A 13,007-nucleotide genomic window follows, 5' to 3' on the forward strand; every position below is an offset into this window, starting at 1 on the left:
TATACACATGCAATATGCTTGAGTACAACCTTGACATCTCTGGTCTGCTTGCCTCAATACATTTAGCATGTTTTTTATTTAACCTTTATTTAACTAGGCAAGTCAGTTTAGGACAAATTCTTATTTAAAATGACGACCTACCCCAGCCAAACCCTAACCCGGACGACGCTGAGCCAATTGTGCGCTGCCCTATGGGTCCCCCAATCACAGCCGGTTGTGATACAGCCTGGAAATTAACCAGAGTCTGTAGGGAAGCCTCTAGTACTGAGATCAATCAATCAATCAATCAAATGTATTTATAAAGCCCTTCTTACATCAGCTGATGTCACAAAGGGCTGTACAGTAACCCAGCCTAAAACCCCAAACAGCAAGCAATGCAGGTGTAGAAGCACGGTGGCTAGGAAAAACTCCCTAGAAAGGCCAGAACCTAGAAAGAAACCTCAAGAGGAACCAGGCTATGAGAGTTTGCCAGTCCTCTTCTGGCTGAGCCGGGTGGAGATTATAACAGATCATGGCCAAGATGTTCACATGTTCATAGATGACTAGTAGGGTCAAATAATTATAACCACAGTGATTGTAGAGTGTGCAACAGGTCAGCACTTCAGGTGTAAATGTCAGTTGGCTTTTCATAGCCAATCATTCAGAGTATCTCTGCTACTCCTGCTGTCTCCAGAGAGTTGAAAACAGCAGGTCTGGGACAGGTAGCACGTCTGGTGGACAGGTCAGGGTTCCATAGCCGCAGTTAAAACAGTTGAAACTTTGACCGCTGCACCACTCGCTGCACCACTCGCTGCACCACTTGCTGCACCACTCGCTGCACCACTCGCTGCACCACTCGGTGCAGCTCCAAGCATGTCTTTTTTGTTGGTCCTGTCAATGTTGAGTGGTCACACATGCCTCAGCACACATAGAAGGTGACTTTGCCTGCTAGCAAACTCACCACCACCAAAGAAATTATGTTTTTTACAGAAAACCACGTAACCACCACTGCAATATACAGTAGGCCTACTCTCAGATAAAACGGTGCTATCTAAAAACTAACAATATACAGTAGGCCTACACTCAGATAAAACAGTGCTATCTAAAAACTAACAACATACACTAGGCCTACACTCAGATAAAACGGGGCTATCTAAAAACTAACAGGATTCTTTCGCTGTCCCCATAGGAGAACCCTTTTTGGTTAGAACCCCTTCTGTGTCCAGGTAGAACCGTTTTGGGCTCCATTCCACAGAGGGTTCTACATGGAACCAAAAAGTTCTCCCCACTGGTGACAGCCAAAGAACCCTGTTGGAACCCCTTTCTCAAAGAGTGTACTCAACAAGTTTAGCCTGTTAAGTTTACACCATTTGATTCTGTACTCAAACATCTGCCTGGTATTCAAGATAACACGCAACATAGCACCACCACCTTTAAAGGTTGTCATCAACCTCTGCTCAGCCTTAAATCGCAGTGCTCCAAGAACCTCCACCAGGGGTGACTGCAATATCCTCAAATGGACAAAAAGGAGACAGACACAAGGCACCCCACTCTCATGTTAGATCCCAAGTGGTCTTTATTTTCATACTGTATGCTCTCTCTCATCACTATCTCCTTTGCCATTTTCTCATGTCTTTACTTGGAACTCCATCCATACACACACATACACACACACACACACACACACACACACACACACACACACACACACACTACTATAGCATCTTGCTTACATTTCTCACATTTTAGGCATCCAGCGGAGGCGTTGAATGGATCATGTTGCACTGATATGGGTACAGGGGTATATGTACAGTCATTTTTAGTGTGGTGGAGAAGGAGAAGAGGATGTGGTTACTTGTGGAGGGAGAACAGTGAGGGTGGTGGGTTGAGCAGCTGCAGTGAAGCTGATTGGTTGCCCTGGCTCCTCACATCGTGACTAAAAGAAAGAGATTTAGAAATGAGTTCGACATTACCATAGTTCAACAGCTGAAAATCCGTCATTAACATACTCCCAGAGATAGCAAGTACATCTCAAGTACACTCAAAAATCGCTTCTGCCGTTTGTAAAAAAAAACAAACAAATGTCTGTCGCCACCGAGCTCACCGAGCTCTCAGATACCATGTCAATCTCTCTCTCTATGAACGGTCACTGCTCTCAGGATTCCTTGGGACATCCTAAACTAACACGAAAGTTAACCATTTTACATTTATACTTGATAGAGGTAGGGACATCCCAAGGATCCCGAATAGCACAGATCCTTTGGGAAAATCTATGAAATCCTCTGTTCGACTGAATGGACATCCCAAGAATTCCAAATAGCGCCTATGAACTCCTCTTTTCAACTGAAAGCCATGGACACAACTCTTATTGGTTGTCTGATGTAGGCTACTGGGAACTGTTAAAAACATAGTCTGTGATCGGCTAAGAACATTTAGATCTGTATTCAGCGAGATAAGATAACATACCATACCATGAGGTGTGGAAAGAAAGACAATTACCTATAGATTGGACATACTCTTTTCTAGGCCATTGTCGATAACAGGAAATACACAAGCCGTAGGCTACACCATAGCTCAAAGTGGCTACTTCGGGAATGTGTGCTTGCATGGGAAAAATTTTACGTTTCTAACATTTATGTTTGAGATTTAATTAATATATATATATATATATATATATATATATATATATATAAACTAGGCACATTATGGCATTCATTAACACAGGCGTCACTCAGATGTTAGTAAGGTGTTGGTATCATATCATGTCAGTTAGACGTTCAATGCTAGGTAACAGCCACATTGTGGTACTGTTGCCTAGGCTTAAATATGTCTCTTATCACCCCCCATAGCAGGTAGCTCAACGAGTCTGTCAAGTACACCTAGCCGGAGTTGTCAGACTCACGCATCAGTTCTTCATGGTCGATTCATTTCAGGAGTTCATATTGTTTCTATAAACGTTATTGTAGTATGTATATTCGCGCACATGTATTAGGCTATAGAGATGTTTACGATGTAGCCTAACATACGCTGGTTTCAAGATAACCTAATAGCGTTTATCTAGAACACACACAGAAATACAGAACGAAACGAGGAAGGAGCCACGCGCTCTGGTAAGCGCAAATGTTTTAGTAAATTTAGCAAATTCTAGGATCCACATTAACTTTTTGCTTGAAATGTCAAATATGTTTTGAATTTCTTTATTAGCTTACCTGTGAAAATGTTTATAAATATTTATTGTTTCAAAGTTTAAACAAATGTACACATGTCTAACATCTTTCATTGCATTAGTAATGAGTCTCTACTAGAGCCAGAATTAAAGCTGCAATATGTACATTCTTGGGCTACCCAAACAAATTAACATACTTATAGATAGATCATAGTTGTAGAGTTATAGAGTTACCGATCTGTCATTCTCATTGAAAGCACATCTAAGAAGCGGTAGATATGTTTTATGAAAAATAAGGTTCCACTATTGTTTGTAGAGAAACGCTATAAAGCGTTTTCCTATTGAAAAACGATATGCGGGAACAATCGAGGAAGAGAGGAGCATGTCCAGTCAGTCCGGTCAGAGGCAGTAGGGATGAAAATGCATTATTGATATGTGCATGAATTTTCCATAATGCTGTCCTGCCTGAGCATTCGAAATGGAACAAGTATTTTGGGTGTCAGGAAAAAATGTATGTGAGTAAAAAGTACATATTTTCTTTAGGAATGTAGTGGATTAAAAGTTGTAAAACCTATAAATAGTAAATTAAAGTACAGATACCCCCCCAAAAATGACTTAAGTAGTACTTCAAAGTATTTTTACTTAGTTACTTTACACCACTGGTCATGTGTTAATGTTGCTGTTGTAAGTTTACTATACTGTATTGTTTTTATTTATCTCATCACAATGGAAGTTCCCGCTGGAAAAATCTATTATATTCTAACCTATTCTAATCTAGGGCTGTAACAGGCTTCTTTTTCATTTCAAGTATGAATGAGTGTGAATATTTCACATATTAAGTCTTTATTGCCCTTTCTCTTGAAAATAGTGTGGAATTTACTGTAACCAGGACCATTTTTTAGTGATGTAGTTCATCCAGAATGTGGGAATCCCATACTATGGAACTGGCCAGGGTAAATTCAGTTCAATCTCCCTTTTCGCTTGGTCTCAGTGGCTTCTCATTCCTAAGTGAATGTCACTAGGGTGACAAAATAGTTATATAACATTTGTCAAAGCACCAGTCAAGATATCATGTCATATAATAATATATATATATATATATATATATATATATATATATATATATATATATATATATATATATATATATATATAAAAGATAATATAATATATGCCAATAAGCAGACGTTTTTATCCAAAGTGACTTACAGTCATGTGTGTTTTACAGTCATACATTTGATGTATTGGTGGCCCCGGGAATGTTGTATCATATCATCTCTTATGTAGCACCATTTACATGACTTTGCTAATAAATGCAATGTAAAGCCACCAAGGAGGGTTTATGAAGACTTCATGAAATCTCTATAAAGATTTATAGCCTCATTTGTTGTTAATATAAAGTGGCACTCCTTTTGTTATTGTCTGCTATACTAATGACATTAGTCTAGATGTGACTGGAAATATGGTTATCAACCAGCAATCATCATAAACAAAGCGCAGTTACCATGTTCACATTCTAGTCGCGTTCAATGAATCAGCAAGTCGGAAATGTCAGAGTTCTGTCAAGCATGTGAATGAGGCACGTGTGTTGCTGCTTAATAGCAGACCAGAAAAGGCTGGTGACACAAGTGTTGTAAGACACTTCCTGTATGTGTCATAGTTGATGTATCTATAGAAACCATAAAACACACAACTGTATTTTATTTAGATTTTACAGTAAGTTGTGAAACCCACAACTGTATTTTATTTAGATTTTACAGTAAGTTGTGAAACTCTCATATGGATTCAGTGAATCAACAACGTCACAGACTGGATAGGGATATAGCTATTCATTTCACCTAGACATTAGACATGTGACAATAGACATGTCCAGAGTCCTCCTACTGACTACAGTTGTACCAAAGTGAACATGACAGAGTGATTCTTGAAATATGAGTCTAATATGAAATATTTTTCTCACAGAGGGAGTTCCTTGCTTTAGCAGAACCAACAGTGGAGTCGACCATGGAGATGGAAGAGGACATGACAGTGAACACGACAGTGAACATATCGACAGTCGGTAAATTAACCTTTCTGGACTCTGAGTTCCGTTACACCCTCTTCCCAGTGTTTTACGGTGTTGTGTTCGTCCTTGGTCTGATAGCCAACAGTTACGTGCTGTTCGTGCTGCAGCGCCTGCGCAACGCCAAGGCCATGAGCGAGATCCGCATCTACATGGCCAACCTGACTGTTGCCGACCTCCTCTTCGTGTGCGCCCTCCCCTTCTGGATTGGCTACTACCACCACCGCGGTGACTGGCGCTACGGCGACTTCCTGTGCCGCGTCACCGGCGCGTTCTTCTTTATCAACACCTACTGCTCCATCCTCTTCCTCGCCGCCATCAGCGTCAACCGTTACTGGGCCATCACGTGCCCGCTGGATGCCGCCTCGTCTGACCATTGGCGCCGCGGAGTGGCTGTCACCATGGTAATCTGGGTGCTCACTCTGTCCATGTCCGTGCCGTACCTCTTGGAGACGGGCATCCAGGTGGACGACGGCAACGTGTCGCGCTGCTTTGAGGGCTACCACGACAAGACTGACGACGAGAAGCGGACTGTGGCCACCACCCACCTCATCATCGTGGGGTGCTTCATCTTGGTCTTCTTCCTCGTAGTAATCTGTAACCTGCTCATCGCCCGTGCCCTGCTCACCCAGTCCCCTACCCAGCATCGGGGCTCCAGTTCATCCCAGCTCCGGGGGGTGAAGGGCCAGGCCCTGCATATGCTGTGTGCCGTGGTGGGGGTGTTCGTGGTGTGCTTCCTCCCACACCACGTGGTCCAGGGCCCCTGGACTCTGGCTGTACTGGAGATCAAGGAGGGCTGGGGCAGAATGGACTGGGGCCAGCTAACCAGGCAGTGGCTTAACGACGCCCACCAGGTCACCTTGATGCTGATGGGGCTCAACTGCCTCCTGGACCCTGTGGTGTACTGCTTCGCCACCAGGAAGTTCCGCCTGTACATCAAGGACAATCTGAAAAAGATGGGGAGGGGCAAAGGATGCTCGGAAACAGCCATCACACACATTTCTATGGTGGAGTGCAAGAATGTGAGCCAGCGGCTCCATAGTGAACAGCAGCAGCTGAAGGTTTAAATCTCTAGATTACATGATATTGTAGATATTGTGTCTAATGCTGTTGTTAGTAACCACATCCTCAGGATGCGTCATTCCATCACACCCACACCTAACAATGAACACATAGTGCAGAACATGCACTCTGCTATGTAGCCTCATGTTCATTCAGACACATCACATGAACAGATGCACCACCACACAGCCCCACCCAGAGTATGGTTCCCCTCTAGATTTCCTTCCTGTAGGGATTTGTCCTGGCCACTGTGCCAGCTATAATCAGTGCTTTAAAGAATCTTTGGAGCATTGATTCTTTGTTTTCACATTTCAGATGTACTGTACATTGTATCTCACAATGTATCTCACACTTTGATATTGTGACTTCAATTTAATCACGTTTCTTCCTGTTCTTCTAGTGTAATCAGAGAAGAGAAGCAGACGTTTTATAGGGAACAGGAGCTTCTATAAAGGATTGCAAAATAGCTCTACAAACTCAGTCCCAAGCCACTAGACTAGATCCTTAAATAAAATGGATATCAAATTACATTTTAAATATCACATGTGCTGAATGCAACAGGTGTAGGTAGACCTTACAGTGAATTGCTTACTTACAAGCCCTTAACCAACAATAGTCCTACCACTGTTGGAGCCTTCTAAATTGGGTGCTGAACAATAGCTGGTCGTGAGCAAGGAATAATAAAAATCCTTGTTCTTGAGCACCTAATATGGACACATATTAATAACAATGAGCTTTTTAGGATGCTGGCTCTCCGTAAAGTTCATGCATTTTGTGAAAAGCTAACCTTTGTAATGAAATGAAACTGTAATTGCCAAATGAGCTATGCAGGATTGCGTTGATTTTAGCCTACAGATTATTTTAGCCTACTCTCACATGTGGTACGATGTGAAATTGTATACGTTTTGCAATTTTTGTAAGATTGCAAATGAAATACTGTGAGGCAAGAAGTACTTTCGGTCACACTTTTATTTGGACAGTCTGGATAACCCATCTAGAGATTCTGTACATACTATGAATAAACTATCTGTTGATAAGAAATTGCTTGCTAAGGTTACGCTTATGGTTAGAATAAGTGTTAGCTTAAGGGTTAAGGTTAGGATAAGGGTTAGGGTTAAGTGCTAGTGGATAGTTGAAATGTTAGTGATATTATTGTTACAGCTACTTATTGCACATAATGAGGGAATAATACGCTTCACTGCCCTTTTTAAGAGGGTGGTAACCATGTGATGAACTTGATGACTTCTCAACCGCCAGCTACTGAAGTATTAACAGAGACGTGAAGGTTATGAAGTTAATCTGGTATAAATGTTGCAGTAACTGTAACTCTATGTTTTTTATGCATTTAAAACATATTGTGTAATACGCTGTACTGCATTCTCAATGTAAATATGATTTAACAGATACACTACAGTTCAAAAGTTTGGGGTCACTTAGAAATGTCCTTGTTTTTGAAAGAAAAGCTCATTTTTAATCCATTAAAATAACACCAAGTTGATTTGAAATACAGTATAGACATTGGTAATGTTGTAAATGACTATTGTAGCTGGAAACGGCAGATTTTTTTATTGAATATCTACATATTATGAGCAGCCAACACTCCTGTGTTCCAACGGCACGTTGTGTTAGCTAATCCAAGTTGATTATTTTTAAAGGCTAATTGATCATTAGAAAACCCTTATGCAATTATTTTAGCACAGCTGAAAACTGTTGTTCTGATTAAAGAAGCAATAAAACTGGCCTTCTTTAGACTAGTTGAGTATCTGGAGCATCAACATTTGTGGGTTTGATTACAGGCTCAAAATGGCCAGAAACAAAGCACTTTCTTCTGAAACTCGTCAGTCTATTCTTGTTCTGAGAAATGAACGCTATTCCATGCAAGAAATTGCCAAGAAACTGAATATCTCGTACAACACTATGTACTACTTTCTTCACAGAACAGCGCAAAATGTCTCTAACCAGATTAGAAAGAGGAGTGGGAGGCCCCAGTGCACAACTGAGAAAGAGGACAAGTACATTAGTGTCTAGTTTGAGAAACAGACACCTCACAAGCCCAGCTTCAATAAATAGTACCCGCAAAACACCAGTCTCAACGTCAACAGTGAAGAGGCGACTCCAGGATGTTGGCCTTCTAGGCAGAGTTCCTCTGTCCAGTCTCAACATCAACAGTGAAGAGGCGACTCCAGGATGTTGGCCTTCTAGGCAGAGTTCCTCTGTCCAGTCTCAACGTCAACATTGAAGAGGCGACTCCAGGATGCTGGTCTTCTAGGCAGAGTTCCTCTGTCCAGTCTCAACGTCAACAGTGAAGAGGCGACTCCAGGATGTTGGCCTTCTAGGCAGAGTTCCTCTGTCCAGTCTCAACGTCAACATTGAAGAGGCGACTCCAGGATGCTGGTCTTCTAGGCAGAGTTCCTCTGTCCAGTCTCAACATCAACAGTGAAGAGGCGACTCCGGGATGCTGGTCTTCTAGGCATAGTTCCTCTGTCCAGTCTCAACATCAACAGTGAAGAGGCGACTCCGGGATGCTGGCCTTCTAGGCAGAGTTCCTCTGTCCAGTCTCAACATCAACAGTGAAGAGGCGACTCCGGGATGCTGGCCTTCTAGGCAGAGTTCCTCTGTCCAGTCTCAACATCAACAGTGAAGAGGCGACTCCAGGATGCTGGCCTTCTAGGCAGAGTTCCTCTGTCCAGTCTCAACATCAACAGTGAAGAGGCGACTCCGGGATGCTGGCCTTCTAGGCAGAGTTCCTCTATCCAGTCTCAACATCAACAGTGAAGAGGCGACTCCGGGATGCTGGCCTTCTAGGCAGAGTTCCTCTGTCCAGTCTCAACATCAACAGTGAAGAGGCGACTCCGGGATGTTGGCCTTCTAGGCAGAGTTCCTCTATCCAGTGTCTGTGTTCTTTTGCCCATCTTTTATTTGTACTGGCCAGTCTGAGATATGTATTTTTCTTTGCAACTCTGCCTACAAGGCCAGCATCCCGGAGTCACCTCTTCATTGTTGACGTTGAGACTGGGGTTTTACGGGTACTATTTAATGAAGCTGTCAGTTGAGGACTTGTGAGGCATGTCCAACTAGTCCAAAAAAGGCCAGTTTTATTGCTTCTTTAATCAGGACAACAGTTTTCAGCATTGCTAACATAATTGCAAAAGGGTATTCTAATGATCAATTAGCCTTTGAAAATTATAAACTTGGATTAGCTAACACAATGTGGCATTTGAACACAGGAGTGACGGTTGCTGATAATGGGCCTCTGTACACCTATGTAGATATTCCATTAAACATCAACCGTTTCCAGTCTCAATAGTCATTTACAACATTAACAATGTCCACACTGTGTTTCTGATCAATTTGATGTCATTTTAATGGACATAAAATTGGCTTTTCTTTCAAAAACAAGGACATTTCTATGTGGCCCCAAACTTTTGAACGGTAGTGTATATTGTTATTGAAATGCCTGTTTTTTGTTTCACAATATTTTTTAAATTCAAAGCTTCCATTAAAAGATTCCCGAGAAATATCACATCAGCACATTTTTTTTTGTATGTGTTTTTAAATTGAACCTTTATTTAACTATGCAAGTCAGTTAAGAACAAATTCTTATTTACAATGACGGCCTACCCCGGCCAAACCCGGACAACGCTGTGCCAATTGTGTGCTGCCCTATTGGACTCCCAATCATGGCCGGATGTGATACAGCGTGGATGAATGCAGACAAACAAGAAAAAGAAGACTTTTCAAACCTCTTTACTTTTTAGAGATCAAGTCTAGCTTCTCTTTAAATATTAAACAATCTAACTCTCTTTAGGACAGTTTATCTGACACAGATTAAACATAGTCCTGGATGAAAAATCATGTTCAATAGAGTATCTCTTGAAAGAGTTTAAGTCCAGGACTATGTTTAATCTGTGTCTGGGAAACTGCCCCACAGTATTTTACAATGAGCAAAGGAGGATTTAACCATTCTGGTATCTTCAGTATGTGGTTTATCAAGCAGGTTATTTTAGTGTTACATTCATGTCACATATGCATATGTTGTTCCTGTCCTTGGTTAAGTCCCATCACCCTCTCTCATGACAAGGTATAACAATCATCCCAAGGTGGCGTAGGAATCATCCCAAGGTGGTGTAGGTATCATCCCCTGTCATGTAGGCGGGGTACAGGTCGCTGTAGGCTTGGTTGGTTTCACCACAGTTCATGTAGACTTCTCCCTCAACCCCAGCCTGGGCCTGACTCCTCCCCCTAGTGGTGACAGCATAGTGATCAGCATAGTGATCAGCATAGTGATCAGCTAATTATAATCTCATACACAGGAAGACAAATGTAAAACACACACATATAAGTTGTTCATCATGCTCTTACTTTGGTGCTTTTGCAGGTCCAGTATATCCTGGAAGTACATGGAAAATACATCACAGTACATCAAACCAACACTCACAATGTCTGAATGAACATTGTGGGCTTTTCAGAATCCTACTAGAGTCCTATATTTTGATAATTTACAAACTGAATCATAGATTGAAACATAGGTGCCTCTAATTGGGTTGGCCAAATAACAACACATCACTTCCTGTAACTACAGTAGCCAACTTGTCATAATTATAACTCTGCAGTATAGCCGAAGACTTGGTAGAACTGTTGATACAGTGCAGTACACTTGACAGTGTCACTCACCTTTGGCCGGTGCACTATTGGTGGCCAAGGTCTCTTGACCGGCCTTCTCTTTGGCCCGCTGCCTCCAGAGCCACAGCAGCAACAAGGTCAGTAAGACCCCGGCAAGGAGAACCAGCACCAACCCTGCCACTCCTGCATACACACTGCCTAAGGGGAGAGGAGGAACAGTCAATTGAACCGCATTGACATTGATGTGCCACAGGCTTACACTAAAATCTTAAACTTTACAAACCTATGTTATAAAGTACTATTGTGCATCAAATATTGATACATACAACAGCAGGGTTTGACAACATAAAACAATTGATAAATGCAATCCAAAGTTCTAAAAACAGAATAATGACATAAGATGGCGCCGATACAGATGGCAGCTAAGCTCAAGTCCTTAGGAAACTGCAGTATTTTGTTTTTATGTATTACGTCTTACATTGTTAGCCCAGAAAACCTTAAGTGTTATTACATACAGCCGGGAAGAACTATTGGATATCAGAGAGACGTCAACTAACCAGCACAACCAGCACTACGACCAGGAATACAACTTTCCCAAAGCGGATCCTCTGTCTGCACCTCCCAGGGCATTTAACTGATTCCAGAGGCCGACCCAAAACAACGCCGTCGGAGGAGAGGGTGCCGGAGCGGTCTTCTAGTGAGGCTTCAGATGTGCGCACACCACCCACCGCTTCCGAGGATATTACTCGCTAGTGTCCAGTCCCAAGTTAACAAATTCAACAAATTTGGGGCAAGAGTTGCTTTCCAAAGAGATATCCGGGATTGTAACATACTCTGTTTCACGGAGACATGGCTAGCTGGGGACATGCTGTTGGAGTTCGTACAACCAACAGGATTTTCAGTGCATCATACCAACAGGAACAAACATCTCCCTGGTAAGAAGAAGGGCAGGGATGTATGTTTCATGATTAACGGCTCATGGTGTAATTGTAACAACATACAAGAACTCAAGTCCTTTTGTTTCCTGACCTAGAATTCCTCACAATCAAATGCCGACCGTATTATCTCCCAGGAGAACTCTCCTCGGTTATCGTCACAGCCGTGTATATCCCCCCGTAAGCGGATACCAAGACGGCCATCAAGGAACTTCATTGGACTTTATGTAAACTGGAAACCATATATCCCGTGGCTGCATTTATTGTACCTGGGGATTTTAACAAAGCTAATCTGAGAACAAGGCAACCTAAATTCTATGAGCATATCGATTGCAGTACACGAGCGAGTAACACTTTCGACCACTGCTACTCTAACATCCGCAACGCATACAAGGCCCTCCCCTCCTTTTGGCAAATCTGACCATGTCTCCATATTGTTGCTCCCCTCCTATAGGCAGAAACTAAAACAGGAAGTGCCCGTGCTAGGTCTATCCAATGCTGGTCTCACCAATCGGATTACACGCTTCAAGATTGCTTCGATCACGTGGACTGGGATATGTTCCGGGTAGCCTCAGACAATAACATTGACGTATATGCTGACTCGGTGAACGAGTTTATAAGGAGATGTTGTACCCACTGTGACTATTAAAACCTTCCCGAACCAGACACCATGGATTGATGGCAGCTTTCCTGCAAAACTGAAAGCATGTGCCACCGCATTTAATCATGGCATGGCGACTGGAAACATGACCGACTACAAACAGTGTAGTTATTCCCTCCGTAAGGCAATCAAACAAGCAAAGTGTCACTTTATAGACAAAGTGGAGTCGCAATTCATCTCTTCAAACACGAGACGTATATGGCAGGGTCTGCAGTCAATCACGGATTACAAAAAAGATAACCAGCCCCGTCGCAGACATTGATATCTTGCTCACAGACAAATTAAACAACTTCTTTGCACATTCTGAGGACAATACAGTGCCACCAATCCGTCCTGCTACCAAAGACTGTGGACTCTCCTTCTCCGTGGCCGACGTGAGTAAAACATTTAATCGTGTTAACCATCGTGTTAACCAGGCTGCCGGCCCAGACGGCATCACTTGCTCCGTCCTAAGGGCCCGCACAGACCAGCTGGATGGTGTGTTTACAGACATATTCAATCAATCTCTATCCCAGTCTG

At 42.5% G+C, this 13,007-nt stretch overlaps 2 protein-coding genes across 2 annotated transcripts in view; one reads left to right on the forward strand and one right to left on the reverse strand.

Moving 5' to 3' along the window:
* The first annotated feature begins 2,823 nt into the window (after window positions 1-2,823).
* On the forward strand, window positions 2,824-9,791 carry LOC110498153 (platelet-activating factor receptor). The gene is made up of 2 exons (XM_021574766.3): window positions 2,824-3,089; window positions 5,108-9,791. The coding sequence occupies exon 2, from the start codon at window positions 5,150-5,152 to the stop codon at window positions 6,272-6,274; it is 1,125 nt and encodes a 374-aa protein (XP_021430441.3). The 5' UTR covers window positions 2,824-3,089; window positions 5,108-5,149; the 3' UTR covers window positions 6,275-9,791.
* A 379-nt stretch (window positions 9,792-10,170) lies between these two features.
* The window catches only part of LOC149975264 (uncharacterized), a 180,790-nt gene continuing 177,953 nt past the window's right edge, over window positions 10,171-13,007 (reverse strand). The window contains exons 2-4 of the mRNA XM_090211521.1: window positions 10,944-11,090; window positions 10,632-10,659; window positions 10,171-10,511 (exon numbers count right to left, since the gene is read on the reverse strand). Of these exons, the coding sequence (XP_090067647.1) occupies window positions 10,382-10,511; window positions 10,632-10,659; window positions 10,944-11,090 (305 nt within the window). The 3' untranslated portion in view covers window positions 10,171-10,381. The remainder of the gene's footprint in view (window positions 10,512-10,631; window positions 10,660-10,943; window positions 11,091-13,007) is intronic.

Source organism: Oncorhynchus mykiss, chromosome 19, assembly GCF_057628025.1.
Source record: "Oncorhynchus mykiss isolate SJ-2025 chromosome 19, ASM5762802v1, whole genome shotgun sequence".
NCBI lineage: Eukaryota > Metazoa > Chordata > Actinopteri > Salmoniformes > Salmonidae > Oncorhynchus > Oncorhynchus mykiss.

Excerpts from the sequence above, each read along its gene's own strand:
- LOC110498153 (XM_021574766.3), top strand. The coding sequence starts at position 5,150 with ATGGAGATGGAAGAGGACATGACAGTGAACACGACAGTGAACATATCG.